Genomic DNA, 22992 nt, shown 5'->3' with positions numbered 1-22992 from the left:
TGGTAATGTGCTTAAATTATGTTGGCAAAGCTTCTAGTTTTCCCTTTTTGGGAAGGACAATCCCTTCGTTGGAACCAAATGTCTCTTTTTCATAACTGATATACAGATCTCTACAGATATATGTATTTCTCTACTAAAATATGCTTAGGTGACTCTAAACTTTATTCCCAACCTCTAAATTGATGTAAAGCTTATTTTATGTCTTTTACTCAAATTATTCATAGTGTGTGTGAGTAGGGCGTGTTGTGGGTGTGGCTGAAAGTGCATCAGGGATGTCTGTAAATGTCCCCTCTTTCGTATCTCATAAATTTGGGAGGTATGGCTAAAGCTTTAGGGAGGCAGAGGATCGGCCGGTCAGCCAGGCAATTTGCATGGTTTAAAAGAAAATAATTATGGCAGCGTCCATATCCCTCTCAGTTTAGGTGTCCTTTAAATTCTGATCTCCACCATTTGCATTTGTGTGACCACTACTAAAGACTTGTAGAAGCTTCCGCAACTTCAGAATAAAGTGGCACCTACTTGTTAATTAGAGTACTGTATACACAGTGCTTTTTCTGTGGAATACATCACATTGTACTAATAAGCTTGCACTTAAAGGGACACCAAGCAGTGCTGAAACAACGGAAAGATGCATATCATTTTAAAGCTCTCTTTCTCCTCTTTCAAATGATATATAAACCACCACCCTACGCCTTTTAGTTTTCGCTATTTTCGCGATTGAAATTGCCGCGGCCTGCGATTTCGATCGCAAAAATAGAGAATTGCGCAAAAATAGAGAAAACGAAAAGGCGTAGGGCCGCGGTTTAGGTGTCGCCAGAAAGAGGAGAAAGAGAGCTTTAAAATGATATCCATCTTTTCATAGTTACATTGTATTACACAGGGTGACTTTTTCTGCTGAATGGAGCTGCTGACTTTGAGAAAAAGTCGCTCTGTGTAATACAATGTAACTATGGAAAGATGGATATCATTTTAAAGCTCTCTTTCTCCTCTTTCTGGCGACACCTAAACCGCGGCCCTACGCCTTTTAGTTTTCTCTATTTTCGTGATCGAAATCGCGTCCGCTGCAATTTCAATCGCGAAAATAGCGAAAACTAAAAGGCATAGGGCGGCGGTTTATATATCATTGGAAAGAGGAGAAAGAGAACTTTAAAATGATATGCATCTTTCCATAGTTTCTGCACTGCCCGGAGTCCCTTTAAAGGACAACTGAAGTGAGAGGGATATGTAGGCTGCCATATTTATTTCCTTTTAAACAATACCAGTTGCCTGGCAGCACTGCTGGTCTATTTGGTTGCAGGAGTGTTTGAATAACCCTAAAAAACAAGCATGCAGCTAATCTTGTGAGATCTAACAATAATTTCAGAAACACCTAATATGTTGCATGCTTGTTCAGGGTCTATGGCTAAAAGTATTAGAGGCAGAGGATTAGCAGGGCTGCCAGGCAGTTGGTATTACTTAAATGGAAATATGGCAGCCTCCATATCCATCTTGTTACACTTGTCCTTTAACCAAATAAATGTAGAATATAACAGATTGATTTCACCCACTATTATCAAAGGAATTGGAAAGGGCCCTTTATTTGTTGACTTGTTGACTGTAGAAACCAAACTATGTAGGTTGTTATCAGTAATTCTGAACATCTCCTGCGACTGTATCATGTCTCAAATATCGTGGTAAGCTCTAGTGTGATTCCTGGTGGTTGCGACTGCCTCCAAGTATCTGTAGTTGAGAGAGACCAGGAGCCCAGTGGTTCTATATCGTTTGTACAATTAGGTGTAATAAATGATGAGAATATTATACTCACAAGGGTGGGGTACAAACACATGCAAACAGCGTTAGAGCCTATGGGAAAACAACCGTTCCGCTTGGTATTCCAGGTTTTCTTTGCAGGTGCTGGTTGGTCACAAGCCTTGGATTTATTGGAAACACAAAGTTTGCAATATATGACCCCGAAGGGTTATAGCTAGTCTAAAAAAAATTGCTGGAGGCGCACTGTTTTTCTAATATCAAGTGTATATATATATATATATATATATATATATATATATATATATATATATATATATATATATTAGGAGTAAATACCTGTAGATCTTACCTTAAAGGTAAGTATAAGTTTTATTGATTCACATAAGACAACGCGTTTCATGGGTGATGGCCCGCTTTTTCAGGGCAATACAAAAATGCCTTGTTAGCAGTAACCACGGACGTGAGTTCTTCTTTTTCCTTATGTGCATGCATAAAACGTATACTTACCTTTGTGGTTTGCCTTAAAGGAGGCTAGATGTATTTACTTCTAATATATATATATATATATATATATATATATATATATATATATATATATATATATATATATATATATATATATATATATATATATATATATTGATATAAGATGCACAGGGTGCCTCCAACGGTGTTTTTTAGACTCAAATATTATGGAATTCATTACAGGAGCTGGCCTGCCTCATCACATGCTACCAGTCTGTAAAATCATTACTTGAATGTAATATAACTTGTATATTATATATATGTATATAACTTGTAAAAATGCACATAAGTAATTCTGGTGACATTTGTTATTTGGATTGCAGTTTGTAAGATGTTTATATACAGAACTGCCAACATGTTAATTTAAACAGATGAAGGAAAGCAAGTCATAACAGAAAAATGAACGTAAATGCATGTTGCCTGGATGATAATGTACATACTCTAATTAGTATGCCGATCTCTTAGCATGCTGTTATATTGCTTTCCCTTGTTAGTGAGATGTGACTGCATTGGGGCAGAGCCAGGACAAGGTTCCCCAGCACCCATGACTGAAACACCAAAGCGCGCCCCTCCATCCTTCCCACCGCAGCCGTCACACACTGATTGCTATTAGACTAAGAAATGCCCCAAAGCTTCCAACCACCTCCCCCCCCCCCCAAAAAAAATCTAATCTCTAGTTATCTGGCTTGCAGTCGTTGCCATGTTTACCCTTTCCTTATTTCTCTGTGCTTCAAACACAATAAGGGAGTGATAGCTGAGTGAGTTGTGTGCCCCCTCCTACACTGCGCCCTGAGGCTGGAGCCTCTCTTGCCTCTGCCTCGGCCCTGCATTGGGGTTAGAAGGTAACATCAGGTGCAAGATTAGAATTGTATCCAATTCAGAAATGTATGTCTTCAATGTAATTGTCATTTTCTTGTTAAATCATTACCTAATAACCAGAGGCATGGCTAAACTCTGTTGGCCCTGCAAAATCCTGCACACATCCACTATCCTCCCAGCCCCCTGCTTACAGTGAGGTGATAGGTCCTTACTACTCTCTTCACTGTAGCAGCACATCTTACAGGCTATATCCCTTGTGGCTCCCGTCTCTGCATGTCATGTGACATGCATCAGGAGCAGAGTAAGGACCTGTCACTCCGCTGGAAGCAGGTAATGCACTTCGCTGTCGCTGCTCTGCGTCTCACTACAGGAACGGGCTCTATTATTCTCCAGGCCTCCCCTGCTAATAACGTTATGGAACCGGGATTACATTTATATTTTTTTGCCCCTCCCAGGCAATCTTCTTGTGCTCCTCTCCCTCTATGCCCAGCTTTCACTTTCATGTACAGTGACTTCCCTCATTCATGTGCGGCCCTTACTTCCATGTACAGCAGTTCCCCTCTTCCAGATGGAGCCCTCACTTCCATGTACAGCTCCTCCCCATTCCAGATGGAGCCCTCACTTCCATGTACAGCTCCTCCCCTCTTCCAGATGGAGCCCTCACTTCCATGTACAGCTGCTCCCCTCTTCCAGGTGGAGCCCTCACTTCCATGTACAGCTGCTCCCCTCTTCCAGGTGGAGCCCTCACTTCCATGTACAGCTGCTCCCCCTTCCAGATGGAGCCCTCACTTCCATGTACAGCTGCTCCCCCTTCCAGATGGAGCCCTTACTTCCATGTACAGCAGTTCCCCTCTTCCAGATGGAGCCCTCACTTTCATATACAGCTGCTCCCCCTTCCAGATGGAGCCCTCACTTCCATGTACAGCTCCTCCCCTCTTCCAGATGGAGCCCTCACTTCCATGTACAGCTGCTCCCCTCTTCCAGGTGGAGCCCTCACTTCCATGTACAGCTGCTCCCCTCTTCCAGGTGGAGCTCTCACTTCCATATACAACTGCTCCCCCTTCCAGATGGAGCCCTCACTTCCATGTACAGCTGTTCCCCTCTTCCAGATGGAGCCCTCACTTCCATGTACAGCTGCTCTCTTCCTGGTGGAGCCCTCACTTCAATGTACAGCTGTTCCCCTCTTCCAGATGGAGCCCTCACTTCCATATACAACTGCTCTCTTCCTGGTGGAGCCCTCACTTCCATGTACAGCAGTTTCTCTCTTCCTGGTGGAGCCCTCACTTCCATGTACAGCAGTTTCTCTCTTCCTGGTGGAGCCCTCACTTCCATGTACAGCAGTTTCTCTCTTCCAGATGGAGCCCTCACTTCCATGTTCAGATGCTCCCATATTCCAGGTTATGCCCTCACTCATGTACAGCTTCTCTCCTCTTCCAGATGGAGCCCTCACTTCCATGTACAGCTGCTGCTGTCCTCTTCCATGTGCAGCCCTTATTTCCATACAGCCTGTTCGCCTCTTCCAGGTGGTGCCCTCTCTTCCATGTACAGCTTCTCTTCTATTCCACATATGGCAGGCCCCCCACTTCCATGTAGAGCTTGTCACATATTCAATGTAGAGTCCTTATTTCCATGTACAGCTTCTCCCCTCTTCCATGTGCAGCCCCAACTTCTATGTACAATTGCTCCCCTCTTCTAGATGGAGCCCCCACTTACATGTACAACTACTACCCACTTCCAGGTGTAACCTTAATTTCCATGTACAGAAGCTACCATGTAGAGCCCTCAATTCCATGTACAGCAGTTCCTCTCTTTTCAGATGGAGCCTCTCTTTCATTTACATTACCATGTGCAGTGCCCTTTGCATGTGCTGCCTTTTTGAGTTCCTTGTGCCATCTGTACTAAACTGCAGCTATGAGTGAAAGAAACTGATTTTGCTTTGCTCCTCACTGATTCCTTTGGCTGACAGATAGCCAGAGAAAATGGACTGGAATATCTAACCATCTAACATGCTAGAGACATTTTCTGGGAACTGCATCTACATACCACAATGAGCAATTCATTTTGCTATTTAAATGTATTAATTGGAAAGCTAAGCTTCCTTTTTATGGCTTTCAAACTAACATGCCACGCTTCAACCGAGAGGCTAACCAAGAGATATTAAATATTTATAGCATATGCCTCAAGGCATTAGATTGTAGTGTACTTAACACAGGAGTCTGTCAATAGCCGGGACTTTCCCTCTGTTACTTGTCACATGTAATATTTATGAAATCCTTTCGTTTATCTAGTCTTGGCCAGTAAAGAAATCTCTCCATCCAGTGACCTTACAGCACAGTTACACTGATAAGCCATTCTGTTATTTATACCACAGGAGTGTTTTTCAAACCAGGTACCACAAATAGTACATGTTGTCTATATTTTCTGTTACATGTTACTGACTAATAATTATTTACAAATGCATGTGCTGAATGTGGAATTTTAGGTCCTTTTACTGCATGTAGGAGCAGCAGAGTGTTGTACTGTGTTAGCCATCAGTAAAAGCAAGACGTTTTGACATTGTGCGTAGCCTGACCACGTTATTATTGAATGAGTCTGTGGTATGTGATGGCTAAGCAAACACGTGGTTTTATCTTTTTGTCATAAATTAGCTAGCATCCCTGTGAAGCTCTCTTGATGTTGTAATTAAGGCATCCAATGACATTTATTTCAGAACAATGTATCTCCTTTTTAATGTCCAGTGTATATAAGCTGTGTTCTAAATGTTGTCAGTATACAAGAATCAGTCTGATGAAGACTTATTACTCTTCTTCTACGATAGCCAATAAATGGTATCATCCTTATTCAAAACTTCTTGCTTTTACTGCATGTGTACCTGAAGTAATACTGCATGTCTTCAATGATGCTGAGATACAGAACTGACCTATTTGCATACAGACTCTCCCTTTTAACCCTTTACAATCCATTTTTCGTATCACCCACATCCCCCTGGCACATACTTACGTAATTATTTCGGCGGGGGAGGGGGGGCAGGCATGGGTGATTGCAGGAGTGCTAAGTGGCAGGGTTCTCAGAGGGTCTCTACCTCCTCAAACCAGAGCGAGGAAGTGACCTAGCATCAGTGAGGGGGGTGGGGCTGGAACCTGCTTGCATGATGTAAAGCAGAAGAACCGAGAGCCCAATATAGTGTAGTATGTATTGGAACAGGGAGAAATAATGAATCGTAAGTATTATGCTTACAAACCTGAGTTACCCCTGAGGTAACCACTGTATAGGCAGGTGGGGAGATTAGGTCTGTCCCCACTCAGGACTAAGATGTCGCTCTCTGTAGATAGAAGAAAGGGGGTGTACCGCCTTTCCACCAGGGGTGGAAAACTTGATATAGGGATGTACAGAGGCGCCAAAAGGATAAAATATGCTAAAAAGTTTTAAACATTCAGGTGGCGGGCCAGCCACACCAAAACAGACACGATGCTGTCGCTTGAGATAGTAGTCATTTATTCACATACTCCTAGATAAAACTGCAACGCGTTTCACGGGCACAATCCCACTTTATCAGGCAATAAACAACCGGAGTATCACACAACTCTGGGTCCAAGAACAGCTTGGCACCTCAGCGGTGGGTGGGGCCAGTGTTAATCAAAGTGTCAGACTTAGTCCTACACTTTGATCCACAGAGGCTGACTCTGTGTCAGATTTTATCTGGCAACAGCACCACTAGCTGCAGCCATGTTTTCCTGTGTCAGACTATGTCTGACTTTGGACCTACTGTAGCCTAGGCTAAACCTTACTGCCAGTCCGGGGTTGCATACCAAAATACAGCAATATATACACATAGTAAGTGTTTTTGATGATGAAACCAGAATAAATAACCCAAAATTGCATAGCCTGAATAATGCATTACATTCTACTATACACAGTAGGTTCTTTATTATTTTTTTTATAGTAACAAAGATAATTTCATTCTACTATATGTGTATGGGGTACCTAAGATGGGCCTTTCATCAATAATGCCATTTACTTGCATTTTTTTGTCTTTACCTCTATTTTAACCACTTTACCCCCGCGCGTACGTATTTCTCCGTCCCTTTTTCCATCCTTTAACCCCCAGGGACGGAGAAATACGTACTTTCCGCGCTCCCGCCGCTGTCCCCGCTCCCGCTCAGAAACACGCCGCCCGCCGCTAGTAAACACGCCGCCGCCCGCTCGCCCGGAAATCAATGAACGGGAAAATCCATTCCCGTTCGTTGATCTCAGCCCCGCAATGATCCGCTGCCGCTCGGCTGAGCAGCGCGACCATTGTGGGGAAAAAAAAAAGTTCTCAGCCTCTTTCTACTTCCTGCAAGCGTTCTTCCGGATGCTTGCAGGTCGCATAAACAAAATGTTACTGTGGCCATCTTGTGGCCAAATAGTAAAACTACATCCAAAGCATTTTTTACATAGAAATAAACTAGTTTAACACACAAAATTAACCCTTTACCTCCCACACTGCCCATTTTTTTTCTTATAATGTAAAAAAAAAAATTACAATTAAAAAAAAAATACATAAATAGTTACCTTAGGGACTGAACTTTTTAAATATTTATGTCAAGAGGGTATAACACTGTTACTTTATAAACTATGGGCTTGTAATTAGGGATGGACGCAAAACTGAAAAAAATTCACCTTTATTTCCAATTAAAATATTGGCGCCAAACATTGTGATAGGGACCTAATTTAAATGGTTTTATAACCGGGACAAAAGGGCAAATACATTTCATGGGTTTTAATTACAGTAGCATGCATTATTTAAAAACTATAAAGGCCAAAAACTGAAAAACAATAATTTTTTTACCACGTTTTTTCCTATTTTCCCATTAAAACACATTTAGAATAAAATAATGCTTGGCATAATGTCCCACCTAAAGAAAGCCTAATTGGTGGCGAAAAGAACAAGATATAGTTCATTTCATTGCGATAAGTAATGATAAAGTTATAGACGAATGAATGGAAGGAGCGCTGAAAGGTGAAAATTGCTCTGGTGCTCAGGGGGTAAAACCCCTCAGTTGGGAAGTGGTTAATGTCATGACATGCTATTTGTTGTGTGTACAGGATAAGCTGGAGTGCTGGTAGAAAACTAGCTAATGTGTGTACTGACCCCTGATCCAATAATCGGCATCCAACATGTGCCTTTCCTTCTGTTATTGTAAATTGTATGCACTGCTTAATATATCTGTTCAAATCTTACCAGCATTTCAGCTCATCCAACAAATATACAGACATAGTATGACTGAATAATGTTGCCATAGCATTCATTTGTAAAATGTTTAATTAGTGGTTTTTTTTCCCCTAGCTGGTTTTTATAGTTGAGTTTAACCCTACAACACACACACATTACTGTTTTTCCTACTTTACTTGTAGACCATTTGTGTTGTATGCATGATGAGATTTGCAATATAGATTGCGCCCTTAAAAAATGTCTCAGGTACATGATAAACACATTAGTTGTATAGTAATGCATGCTCCCAATGTAGCGTCTGGTGTTTGATTGTACAGGATTCATGAAGGGACTGGCCTTAAAGAGACTCCGTAACAAAAATTGCATCCTGTTTTTTATCATCCTACAAGTTCCAAAAGCTATTCTAATGTGTTTTGGCTTACTACAGCACTTTCTGCTATCACAGTCTCTGTAATAAATCAATGTATCTTTCCCCTGTCAGACTTGTCGGCCTGTGTCTGGAAGGCTGCCAAGTTCTTCAGTGTTGTGGTTCTGCTATGAACTCCCCCTTCCTGGCCCCTCTATGCACACTGCCTGTGTGTTATTTAGGATTAGAGCAGCTTCTCTCTTCTCTCTTATCTTTTACAAGCTGGATAAATCGTCCTCTGAGCTGGCTGGGCTTTCACATACTGAAGAAATACAAACAAAGGCAAAGCTGTTTGCAGGAAGAAACGAGCAGCCTGAAACTTCAGTGCATGAGAACAGAAGGGGGAAAGAAACACACAAATGATCTCTTGAGATTCAAAAGGAAGGGTGTATACAGCCTGCTTGTGTATGGATGTATTTTCTATGTGTGGACATACTGTACATCAACCTACTTCCTGTTTTGGTGGCCATTTTGTTTGTTTATAAACAAACTTTTTAACCACTTAGCAACTTCTGCCACGCTTTTCTACGTCCTTATTTACAAACACCTATAAACACATATAAATATTTGGTTCTGTTTTCTATTTTTAGAAAACTGAATATGTATAGCACCATCTTGTGGACAAAAAGTAAAACTACTTCCAAATACACCATTATTCACTTACCATAGGAACATTAAGCACATTTTCATTATTTTTGAAACTCCTTCACCCCTCACCCAAAATAAAATATTATTGCCATACTTTGTACTAGGGACATAATTTAAACATTGTAAAAACCGGGACAAATTGGCAAATAAAATGTGACTGCTTTATCTACAATAGCACAATTTATTTTTAAACTACAATGGCTGAAAGCTGAGAAATGGTGATTTTTTTCATTTTTTTCTTCTTCTTCCTTGTCAAATCAGTATAAAATAATATAATTCTTAGCATAAAGTACTGCCCAAAGAAAGCCTAGTTTTTCCCGTAAAAATAATGTATATATCATTTCAGTGTTATAATTAGTGATAAAGTTATTACCGAATGAATGGGAAGAGCTTTTGAAGGGGAAAAAACCTGTGGTAGAGAAGTGGTTAAAACTGTTTTTAACCACTTTTAATGCGGCGAGGAGCGGCGAAATTGTGACAGAGGGTAATAGGAGATATCCCCTAACGCACTGGTATGTTTACTTTTGTGCGATTTTAACAATACAGATTCTCTTTAACCTTGTGATTGAAATTTACTGCGGCTTTTTTTTGCCAGGGTGTAGATTTCACTCACTGCCACCGCGCCGTCCACTCGTTCATGGCGCTGTAACCACTTGCTCTTCTGTCACGTTGACAGCAGAGCTTCCACGACAGAGCAGAGCTTTCCTTTCATTGCCTCCTGACCCCATGATTGTTGTGAGCCAATCACAGTAATCACAGGTGTTAAAAAGGGCATGGAGGGCTCTGGTCTTAAAGGGGCTATAACTAGGAATAGCCAATGTTATACAGACTTGGCAATGAATGTGTCAATGTTCTTATGTAAGCAGACAATGAATGCATTAGGTAAACAGTGGCTGGATGTGCTATAGGATGCAAAAGGTACCCTGCATATGAGTGTCAACTGACAGATGGAGGCGCCCCCAAAAAATTATACAACAATTAAAACCAGTTTAAAAATGAGAGGGATAGTTGACTTAGCTCTCCCATGGGTTTCAAAGCAGTCAAACACAGCCAATATAACTTGATTGACAATGCGTTTCATGGGCATTTCCCACTTCATTAGGTCAAGTGTAACCACCAAGGACAGTTTAAGATAAAAAGGGACCCTGGGCAGAAATGAACATGGGGCCTACTTCATTGCAGTACTCTACTGACCGTGAAGTGGTTGTGACCTCCTCAATCCTTGACCTGGGAGACTTTAAGGGGCTTGGGGCCCTTGGTATTTCTCCTTTTGTATTAGTTTACACTCTTGTATTAGTTGGTCCTGGCAACTCCTGCCATTAAGACAGCAGGTGAGCATAAATCCCCCAAATCACTATTGGTATGGCTGATCACCAGCTGCTAGTGGCCAAGTTCCCTCTGATTCACACTAGTTTTTTTTCATGTATCGTACTTGGAGATGCATAATGAATCCACATTCCTTTATCACATCGTGTTTTCTAATGCAGTGATAATGTGAGATTAAGCTAACTCCCAGAACTGCTTATTATCATGGGAGGGGACGCACAGTGCTCTGCTATGGTGCAGTCATTTGAAGAGTTGGAGCAAACATTTCAGCGCCCTGATTAGACAGCCTAAGAAGTTGTGCACTGAAAATAATGGTTAGCTAATTAGCTGTTGATTTACTAACTATTAGTGACTTTAAATAGCAGCTATAGTCACACAAGTCATATCTCGGAAACAGCATTTTCTGACATGTTTATCTGTCATGGTGTGAGCAGTGGGTGGAAGGAAAGAAGCAGAAGTTAGTGTGTAACAAACACGCCATTTACAAGAAGTAACAAAAACCCAACAGAGATGTTAAAACAACCCTGACGTGATATAAAACGTAACAAAAGATTACATTTAAGATCCTAGCTCAGTTACAAAGCCCTTTACAGTGTAGCTCCAGATTATATAGCTGCATTTACCTTCAGATACCTACCTACCTATATGTAACATCTACTCTGCTAACAGTATTCTCCTCTCATCCTCTCTTGTCGCCTTTTTCTTATTCACACATAAGACTTCACTTGAATTTCTCCACTTCTCTGGAACTCCCTTCCACAAACTGTTTTGGGACTTACCCACCCATTACCATCTTTAAGCACAAACTGAAACCTCATCTCTTCAGGCAAGCATGTAATCTTACATAGGACACTCTAAACTCTAATCAGCTGCCATGCTGTTGTGTGGTACGTAGCTTTAATTTCTAGAGGCTTCTCGCCAAAGGAGTGTGTACGACATGAGATGGAGAATCTTGTACACATGTGCATGCTTCCCTAATCATTGCTGGACATTGCACCGCCACAGCTGCACAAGATTCCTCCATCAGCCTGCTTGATACCAGTTTCTAAGATCTGATGACACCCTGCTGAGATCTGACTCCCCCCCCCCCCCCCATCCCTCTTGTCGCAGTATTTAGCTAATCGGGGGCTATGGGGGCCTGCTCCTGTACATAATGCAGAGCAGCAACAGAGCGTTATACACTACCTACTTTCAGTGGCAGGACAGGCCCTCTTCACTCCTTTACAGTGTACAAAAAAAAACAAAAAAAAGCAATCACCATGCAGTTTCCGTCCCCGCATGTCATGTGACAGAGATGGAAGCCACATGGTGATTGGCTGTACGCTGAACACAGAAGTGGAGAGAAGAGAACCTGTCCTGCCACCAGGAGGTAATGTACAATGGTCCACTGCCGCTCTGCATTATGTACAGGAGCGGGCCCCCCCCCCCCAGCGACAGCGTGTTGGTGGGTGGCTATTGTTATGTCCCTGGCTTCTTTATATAAGACCTAGGTTATAAGTTAATTGGCTTCCCTCTAATTGGCCCTAGACTATGATACGTACTCTACACAATACATACATAGATGTATGCAGGGCCAGAATTCTGGAAAGGCCACAAAGGCCCAGGCCTAGGGCGGCTGCAGCAAGGGGGCACCTGTATAAGAAAGAGGGGTTGCTACACATAAAAGAGAAGGCTGCAAATGGGGGGCACCACATGAAAGAGAGGATATGATGCCCAACAGCGTTGTACGGTATGTGAAATAAAGAAGCTACAGTAAATGGATGTTACACATGGAAGAGGGGGCCACACATGGAATGGGAGGGGTGCTGCTGCACATGGAAGGGGAGCCACAACATACTTGGCCTAGGCGCAGAAAGTATAAATCCAGTCCAGGACGTATGACTATGGTAGGGATTAGATTGTGAGGGACAGTTAAGTGACAACACAATATACTACTTTGTACAGCGCTGCGGAAGATGTCGGCACTATATAAATACTAAATAATAATAATAGGGATGCTGGCTTCACCTTAGAATATTGTTTTTTTTCTAAACAACTTTGCCTGTTTTGCCTGGGAGAAGCCTTGCTTAGCAGCCAATGCAGCCTTCTGTGAGGAGAAATAAAGCAACCCCACACAGATCACTTCAGAACTGTGCTGAGGTCATGCAGGTCATGCAGTTGTGATTTTGGTTGCATAAAAATAGAATATAGATCTGTTTTTATCCCAGATATACTCCATTTGCCTTATACAGTGGAGGAGGGAAGCAGGAGCAGTAAAATCCTGGAAACTGCACATACACTGCAAGTAACATACTATACTGTATATTTCCATGCATGTGACTGTAACCCGGCAGTTCTCATCTGAAACCATTAGAAGAAGTCTTCGATTTTCTGACCTTGTCTTGTATTTAGACAGGATTATTAAATGGGATTATATTGGCTGCTTGTGTGGGAATGCGTTTATCGAAGCAGAAAGCATTGTAGCGAGAGGTAAAGTCACACGCGATACATATCACAGACGGTGGGTGGGGATGTGCTGGAGATGTGCAGATAGACCCAGCGCTGATTGCTTGTCTCGCTCATCCTATCTTTGTTGATTGATATTCAGCACATACAACCTCCCAAAATAGGACAAGTAGGGATGCTTAAGCTTCACCCAGAACATTTCTGTGCGTTTTATGGGAGCGCTGATAAAGTGGCAAATTACACAGATGTACATAACCTATTTAATTGTCACATTCATTTATTGCATGCAGTGGCGTTCTTTAGTGTAGGATTGCTTTGGGAATCTCCCAGCTCCAAATGTTGACATGTCTACAAGCAGAGGAAGCCATCGCTGCATGCGTTTTATAAACAGTAGGAGGAAGATACAGGCATATAGTGTCATTTACAAATCAAGGTCACAACTCTCAGTAATTAAAATAAGCCTTCTGGTTTTATAGCGCGAATCCTCTTGTCAGATTGCATGACAGTATTAAAGAGATTCTTTTTCCCTCCTTTAGAATAATTACTTTGCATAATGAGAACAATTATATTGTATATCTATCAGCTGGAACCATCATGTTAAATTGAATATTCGCAGGCATAAACACTATCCTGACAAGATATCGGATGTTTAAATGCTTAAACTATGGTACCTAAGAGACTTTGCCATTCCTTTCACACATTCATTTTCATAACCAGTCCTATTAACCATTTGTAACGATTGTGGAATTCTCTCCGTGATCAGCGCACAAGGCGTGCGCTGACACGGCGGAAATCCTCCACAAGCGTATAATTTGCGGGAACCCAGCAAAAGGTGCAATGCACCTGTAGAGGGAAATTCCTGTCGACAGGTGGAGCTGTGGAGCGCAGAGGAACAGCTCCTCTACCCTGCCACAGACGCCAGACAGGAATTGTACGAAGGGAAGAAACGCAGGGCAAGATAGCCCTGAAAGAGAGAGATCAAAGCGACAGAGGGTATGTGTGTCCACCAATCTAGTCGCCAAACTGCGACGATGAACACACAACCATGAAGATAAAGTGAGAAGGCAATCGCCAGAGATGGCAATTGCTAACAGCGACACAAGACCGAATAAGCACAGATGAGGAATGTATGTATGTCCACCAATCTAGCCGCCAACCTGCGACGGTGGACACACAACAGAAGAAACCAAGTGAGAACGCAATCGCAAGAGAAGCGATTGCGGAAGAGAATGAGCACAGGGACAGAATGTATGTATGTGCCCCAATCTAGTCGCCAAACCGCGACGGTGCACATACAACAGCAGATATGAAATAGGAACGCAATCGCGAGAGAGGCAATTGCCAGAGGTGACACAAGGCTACAGCAAGGCAGAGCACGAGAGTAGCAAAGGCACAGCAAATCATACAATAAGAAGATAAAGAAAATAACAAACGCTAACTAAATGCGAACACCACCGCACTCATTCGCAACCGTGCACGTGTTTATGCGCGGTCTCCGCGTGTTAAGCACAACAGAGACAAGCACGCCTAACTAACCACCAACAGACAAACATGAAACAGAGGACGCGAGCGCTTGCTTAACGGTTACCTCACCGAGCCTCCAGCAAGCGTTTGTAGCAGACAAGACAGATACACGAAAACAGGAATAAGTGAGAGATACAATCCACTGCTCTTTCCGCTAGAGTGAGTGCGATCCAAGTATAGAAACAGAGCGAGCTGGATCCACTGCTCTTTCCGCCAGAGCAAGTGCGATCAAAGTACAGCAAGAGAGATGGAGATCAGACGGATCCACAGCACTAGCGCCAGGTGAGTGCGATCCAGGCAAGACAGATTAGAAGGAGCTACCAGTAACAACCGCTGTTCCGGTTAGCACCCAGACACACAGAACGATCTCCTGTCGATCACCGCTGGGACAGGACAATCGTTACAGACAAATAAACAGATATGCAATCCTAACTGCACTAGGGAACCTGCCTAGTGCAGTCCCAAGAATTACTCTAAGCTAATCTTTAAACAATGAGCAAGGCTGACACTCCAGGAGTGTTTCACAGGACTAACCCTTATGACCAGCCCAGGTCTGTGATATCACATGGTATTTATAGAGCAAGCCTACAAAGGATGTGGCTAGGCAATCTGCATGACAAACATATGCAAATTCCTCAGCAGCAAGCTGCAAAACTGACAAAAGGTCTCTCTTCCAGAGACCTGCAGAATGCAGACCTGAACCGTGGTCAAAAAGCTGCCTGCCTGGGCAGGCAGCCGAGCGGATCCTCACACCATTCTAATATTCCATCATACAAGAGAATAGATAATTATTATTTATTATTACTATTCACTGCTTTCATAGATATTATAAATTCTATTTTGTATTGTTCAAAGGTAGAGGTGCAAAATGCATTGATTCACATGGCCCTAGTATCTTAGGTTATTATGTCCCACAGATGATACCTCCTCCAGGACATGTGTGAGCAGGGCTGGGCGGAGGCAGAGGCACAATAGGCTCCAGCCTCTGGGCACATAGCTTCAAGGGAGTCACTGTGCTCCCCCTTCCCCCATATGCATAATTACAGTTGGTACTGACAGACAGGGATTACAGCACACATCCAAATCCTTCGGACTCCAGGCACTTGAGGTCCAGGTCTCATCTGTCTTCTCTGCAGCATAGCTCTGTACATCCTGATTCTCAGATCAGGTAGTAGCATCAGCGGCGCTGCTGAAAAGACAGACAAGACCTGGACCTCTAGTGCCTGGAGTCTAGCGCAGAACTCTGCCGGTTAGGGGAGTGCAATGGGGTGCGCATGCGGAGTATGCCCTGATTTGGGAAATTACCGGGACCCATAGCGGAGAATTCAGGCAGGGTAGAAGGACGGCAAGGAACCGATCATCTTTTAAAGCTGGCTTACTTTAAAAGAAAATGAAAAGAGGAAAGATACGCTCTTCAAAGCCCACTGTCTTTCTATATACCGTATTTCTTTTTTCTACATTGTAGAAAAAAAATCCCACTATTGTGCCTATTCAGCTAGTAGCCAATAAGAAGTCCTTATCTGCATGACCACACATATGCTTCACCCAGCTACCTCAATGTAATATACAGGTGTGTCCTTAGAGGGAACCCGAGGTGAGAGGCATATGGAGGCTGACATACAGTCTGTACTTCTTTTTAAACAATACAAGTTGCCTGGCAGCCCTGCTGATCTTTCGGAATCACGCACCTGAAACAAGCATGTCACTAATCCAGTCAGACTTCAGTCAGAAAAATCTGATCTGCACGCTTGTTCAAGGTCTGTGGCTAAATATATTAAATGCAGAGGATCAGCAGGACAGCTAGTCAATCTGCATTGTTTAAAAGGAAATAAATGTCAGTCTACATATCCCTCACGCCTCAGGTTCCCTTGAAGCCCCCCCCTGTAGGGGTTGTTTTTATTCAAAAGTCTGTTGAAAAGTCCAAATATACATACATATCTGTAGGGAGTAAGACTTTAGTAGAATGTTGTGTATGCAAAAGCCAAAGTAATAGTCTAGATTAGAACCTTATTGTTTTTTTCTTGTCAAGAAAAAACAAAAAACAAAACAAATACATTTGTTTCGACCGCCTACAGAATGCATTTTCGTTAGATACAGATGTTTTGCCATAATGGTTGTTGTGATGTCTGAAAAGACAGGATGTATTACTATCCTCTCAGGTTAAACTGTCTGCTACAGCTAAAGTGACCTAGATGCCATTTTAATGTGACACCTATATTGATGGAGACCGCAGAGGGAGCACGGTGACATTTTATGTGATGTTACCTTGGTGAATCTAAAGCAAGCCTTTTTACGTGTGACTTCATCCCATATTTCTCTCTTCCTTTTCCAGGAACTAAAGAAAGACATTAAAAAAGACCTAAGCAGTAAACCTCCAGACAGACCCAACCAGGCCATATCTAATGGCAGTGCCTTGCTGTCCAGTGAAGCGGCAGTGCGAGGAACGGGAAAAGGTAACCGATATGCCTGTCTTTGTACACAACCTTCGCATTCTCCTCAGTTTTTTTATAATTGTGGGATAATGGGACTAAAAAATAAGACGTTTTCACACTTAATCTAAAACAAACTTAAACAGTAAAATGTGATATTATGAAGAAGTAAGCAGGTCACAGATATTAAACACTTTTCCGTTATATAAGTTTTCTGAATGTCTTTTTTATGCTTCTCTAGAGACAGTGGAGAAATATTATTGCCTCGCTTTATAGGCTTATATTATTTTTTGTGCTAGCTACCCATATGGTTTGTTGCTTTGTATTGCAAGCTTTTCCACAGACATTTTATTCTTAACGTTATTATCCTTATTGTGTGATATTCCACAAAGTGTTGAAGTGGTCTTAACAGAATGTTAACACCTTGCGAGTGCTGTTATTCAGGTGTCGGTGGCTTTTCACACTATTTCTGTCATCCGCGGTGACCAGACCTTGATACGTTACAGTCTGCAAGACAGCGCATTGTCACAAATGGCTGCATAGATGGAAAGTTCTTTAAAAGGGAATTTTATTTTAAATGTATTTTACAAGTCCAAAAACTGTTATTCTAAATTAATAATTATTGCAAACCTGAACTGAAAATAAACTGATTAAATAACCAATTGTATTCATGGTCCTACTTCTAAATAGGACATACTGGAATCTCACAGTCTTATTTTGTGTTCAAAAGCTAGAAATATAAGTTTAAGGCCCTTTCACACTGGGGCGCCCCACTGCAGCCTAATGAAAGTCTATGGTGGGGTAGTTCACAGAGTAATCCCCGAAAGGGAGGGGGGGGGGAGTTGTTATGCTATTCCTGAGACCCAATCAACAGTTCATAGAAGTTCATAGAAGATTTTATTTTTTGTCACAAGTTAGCAGAAATTGATTTTTATTGTTTTGTTTTTTTCACAAAGTGTCATTTTCCACTAACTTGTGACAAAAAATAAAATCTTCTATGAACTCACCATACACCTAACGGAATACCTTGGGGTGTCTTCTTTCTAAAATGGGGTCATTTGTGGGGTTCCTATACTGCCCTGGCATTTTAGGGGCCCTAAACCGTGAGGAGTAGTCTAGAAACCAAATGCCTCAAAATGACCTGTAAAATCCATGCTGGGTGGGAGAAATATCTCTGTAAATTAAATTTTTTTGATTTTTTTACACACAATTGTCCATTTACAGAGATATTTCTCCCACCCAGCATGGGTATGTGTAAAAATACACCCCCAAACACATTATACTACTTCTGAGTACGGCGATACCACATGTGTGACACTTTTTTCCAGCCTAGGTGCGTCAAGGGGCCCAAAGTCCTATGAGTACCGTATTTTTCGGACCATAAGACGCTCCGGACCATAAGACGCACTTAGTTTTAGAGGTCAAAAACCAAGGAAAAAAATTACACTAAACCAGGTGCATCCATGGTGCAGGGGCATCTTGTGGTGCTTCTTTAACCAAACTGTCTCCGTTATCCCCCCAACACAGTAATACCCTCCAGGTACAGTAATCCCCTGCCCCAATCCCAATTACAGTAATACCCCACCAGTTACAATAATACATCACTAGTTATGTCCCTTCCTTCCACCCCACTTACAGTAATCCTCCGCACGGTTACAGTAATCTCCCCGTTACAATAATACCCCCACAGTAACAGTAATACCCCACCAGTTTAAGTAATCTCCTGTCCCCCACTACAGTTACAGAAATACCCCTCAGTTATAGTAAACTCCTGTCCCCAACCCCGTCACAGAATTACTTCCTCTCCCCCCCTTATAGTAATTTACTGCCCACCACACCAGTTAGAGTATGCTGTATGGATTCCATCACTTACGCTTCCTCAGCCCTCATGATCCTTCATCTGTCTGACTACAATTTCTTGACGGGAGAAGAATGGAGAAGTCGGCATCTGCGGACCCCACTGTCTATTGCAGGGAACTAGACAATTGTACAGGTTGCGGTGTGGTGGGAGTTACTGAGCACCACGCTCAGAACCGGAGGTCACCAGCGTTGATAAGCGGACTGACATCATTCAGGAGTGCGGGAGGGTCAAGAGGCAGCGCGAGCAGCCGCATCGCCAGAGCAGAACAGCCATCATCACTTCCTGGCAGCCGCTGCCCCTTCGTCCACGCGGTACATGATGTCCTCCATCCTCCAGCCCATGCACTTCCAAGTTCTCGTTGCCGCTGCTGGAGGATCCCCAGCTGCGGACATCTGAGCTTCGGCTCAGCCAAGCACCACCCGCTGATGTTAGACCAGGCATCCTCCCCTTTAGCCGTCAGCGGGTAAGTGACAGCGTGTTAACGCTGCTACAAGCTGCTTCATTCACTTCTTGGCAGCCGCTGCCCCTTTGTCCACGCGGTACACGAGGTCCTCCATCCTCCAGCTCATGCACTTCTGAGTTCTCATTGCCGCTGCCCGAGGATCCCCAGCCGCGGACATCTGAGCTTCGGCTCAGCCAAGCGCCACCCGCTGACGTTAGACCAGGCATCCTCCCCTTAGCCTTCAGCGTGTAAGTGACAGCTGCTTCAGCCTCCAGCTCCTCTCTTTTTTTAGCGGCAGGCAGCGATACGTGCACCATGCAGCTATACGCAGCCCTTAGCTCCTGTTCGTCTGCCGACTGCCAGCAGTTGATAGGTAGCGCCAGGCAGATTAAACCTTCGGTGAGGGGCCGCAAGCAGAGCTTACAGCCTTACTCTGTAATGCTCAGGCCCTCCCTGCACTTCAATGTTGCAGCCGAGATAAGTGGGAGGGGGGAAGGACAGGCAGTGGCGTCAACCGAAAATCTAGCAATCGGACCATAAGACGCACTGACTTCTCCTCTCCATTTTTGGGGGAGAAAAAGTGCGTCTTATGGTCCGAAAAATATGGTACCTTTAGGATTTCACAGGTCATTTTGAGGCATTTGGTTTCCAGACTACTCCTACTGGTTTAGGGCCCCTAAAATGCCAGGGCAGTTTAGGAACCCCACAAGTGACCCCATTTTACAAAGACAACACCCCAAGGTATTCCGTTAGGAAGGAGTTAGGAGTATGGTGAGTTCATAGAAGATTTTATTTTTTGTCACAAGTTAGCGGAAATTAATTTTTATAGTTTTTTTCACAAAGTGTCATTTTCCGCTAACTTGTGAGAAAAAAATAAAATCTTCTATGAACTCACCATACACCTAACGGAATACCTTGGGGTGTCTTCTTTCTAAAATGGGGTCACTTGTGGAGTTCCTATACTGCCCTGGTATTTTAGGGGTCCAAAACCGTGAGGAGTAGTCTGGAAACCAAATGCCTCAATGACTGTTCAGGGGTATAAGCATCTGCAAATTTTGATGAAAGGTGGTCTACGAGGGGCCAAATTTTGTGGAACCGGTCATAAGCAGGGTGGCCTCTTAGATGACAGGTTGTATTGGCACTGAAGTGCAAGAAGCGCAGGATGTTCTCAAATTGAGACCTGGACATGGCAGCAGAGAACATGGGCATGTATTGGGTGCATAGACCAATAAGACCGCAATACAATCTTTTTGACTAGACCCATGTTAAGGAGAAGGCCCAAAAAATGTTAAGTTTGGAAACTTGGAGTGGTTTCCACCGAAAAGGCTGGGCATGGTAGCTTCTCGGATTGGCGGTTGCGTATTGTGTGGCATAATAGTTGGTCTCAGCCACAATTAAGTTTTAGAGATCCACGGTGCAGAACAGATGAAAAAAGTCTAGGGCCGATCCTAGATTATCTGTCTCCACCTGGACTCCAGACTTGGCCGCGAAAGGGGGCAGTATGGGTGTGGCGGAACCAGGGGATTGCCAATTGGGATTTGCTAGCACCTCTGGGAGGCTATTGGTAGTACGGGCCCGTTTTGCTGGTGGCTGCGACTCGGGTCTTAATGCATGTGCCACCGAACCAGTTTGTACTACCTTGCTGGTGCTCGCCACTTCACCAGGGTCTATGGTAGTACTGGTAGGTCCAAGAGATGCTACGCTGCTGGTGCATGCCTCACCAAGAAAACTCGGATCAGCGCTAGCACCACTCTGCTGCCCTTGAGTCTGACCCTGCGCCACCTGCGGTCCAGTGACATGGGGTGTGGTACGCTTGGCTCTAGCCGGGACCTCAACCTCGTCATTGCTATCGGTCAGAGAACCACTGCTGTTCACCGGTTCGTATTCTGACCCGGATGATTCGTGGGATGAGGCTTCCCAATCGCACTCACCCCACTGGGCCAGAATCTCGGCGGCCTCTTCAGCAGAATACCCCTTTTTTGCCATGGTGGACTGCTAAATTTAGGGGGTATTCCTCTGAGACTACCCAGGAAAAAGAGCACCTACCTAGGAAAAGGGAGTACTTGTGAAGTAGAAAGCTGTGGTCACTGAGTTTTGATTAAAAAAAATCAAAACTGATCTTTACAACGCCACAGCTATTGTACAGTGTTTTTTGCAGTGATCAGAAAAAAAAATTCTGTCACTGCGGAGGGGCGGGCTGAACGCCGCAAGTGCAGACGAACGATCAGGCCTGATCGGTCAAACACTGCGTTTTTAGTGTATCCTAGTGACCCTAATATAGATCTGACTGTGATCAGTAATGGTCACTTACAGATACTATATAGTAGCAATGCTGATTAGCGACAGTGATGATGCTAATCAGCAACTAATTAGTGACTGCGGTGTGGTGGGCTGGGTGCTAACTGACGCTAACTACCCAACGAAGGGCCCTAACTAAATAACTGGCCTAACTGTTAACACTAGTGATACTAAAAAAGTGACAGTTTTCATTGATCACTGTTTTTAGACCACTAGGATAGTGACAGGGGGGTGATCGGGGGGGGGGGGGGGGGGTTCTGAGGGTGTGGGCGGGTGATCAGAAGCCCGCAGGGGGCAGATTAGGGGCTGATCTGATGGGTAGGAGTGCTAGGGGGGTGACGGGGTGACTGGAGGTGATTGATGGGTGTCTCAGGGGGGGATTAGATGGGAGGATAGATGCAATCAATGCACTGGGGAGGTGATCAGGGGGGTCTGAGGGGTCTCTGAGGGTGTGGGCGGGTGTTTGGGTGCCTGCAAGGGGCAGATTAGGGTCTGATCTGATGGGTAGCAGTGACAGGGGGTGACGGGGTGATTGATAGGTGATCAGTAGGTGATTACAGGGGAGAATATATGCAAGCAATGCACTGGCGAGTTGATCAGAGGGTGTGGGCGGGTGATTGGGTGCCCGCAAGGGGCAGATTATGGTCTGATCTGATGGGTAGCAGTGACAGGTGGTGACGGGGTGATTAATGGGTAATCAGTGGGTGATTACAGGGGAGAATAGATGTAAATAATGCATTGGGGAGGTGATCAGGTAGGGGGAGGGTCTAAGGGCGATCTGAGGGTGTGGGCGGGTGTTTGGGTGCCTGCAAGGGGCAGATTAGGGTCTGATCTGAGGGGTAGCAGTGACGGGGTGATTGATAGGTGATCAGTAGGTAAATACAGGGGAGAATATATGCAAGCAATGCACTGGCGAGTTGATCAGAGGGGGTCTGAGGGCAATCTGAGGGTGTGGGCGGGTGATTAGGTGCCCGCAAGGGGCAGATTAGGGTCTGATTTGATGGGTAGCAGTGACAGGTGGTGACGGGGTGAATGATGGGTGATTGATGGGTGATCAGTGGGTGATTAGAGAGGAGAACAGATGTAAACAATGCACTTAGAAGGTGATCTGAGGGCGGGTCTGCGGGCGATCTGAGGGTGTGGGCGAGTGATCAGGTGCCTGCAAGGGGCATGTTAGGGTCTGATCTGATGGGTGTGTGTGTGTTTAGATACACAGCTGCCTTCTCCCTTCGTGGTCGCTCAATCACTGAGACCACCAGGGGAGGAGGCAGCCTGTATAATACACTTTGTATACATAACAAAGTA

At 43.9% G+C, this 22992-nt stretch overlaps 1 protein-coding gene across 3 annotated transcripts in view; it reads left to right on the top strand.

Moving 5' to 3' along the window:
- LOC137546932 (SH3 domain-containing kinase-binding protein 1-like) overlaps positions 1–22992 on the top strand; it is a 516647-nt gene that overhangs the window by 201289 nt on the left and 292366 nt on the right. For all 3 annotated transcript variants that reach the window (XM_068269991.1, XM_068269992.1, XM_068269993.1), the window contains one exon: positions 16990–17110. In XM_068269991.1, the coding sequence (XP_068126092.1) occupies positions 16990–17110 (121 nt within the window). The remainder of the gene's footprint in view (positions 1–16989; positions 17111–22992) is intronic.

Source organism: Hyperolius riggenbachi, chromosome 2 (genome assembly GCF_040937935.1).
Source record: "Hyperolius riggenbachi isolate aHypRig1 chromosome 2, aHypRig1.pri, whole genome shotgun sequence".
Classification (NCBI taxonomy): Eukaryota; Metazoa; Chordata; class Amphibia; order Anura; family Hyperoliidae; genus Hyperolius; species Hyperolius riggenbachi.
The sequence above is the reverse complement of the archived record's forward strand: the minus strand, read 5'-3'. Positions and strand labels throughout refer to the sequence as shown.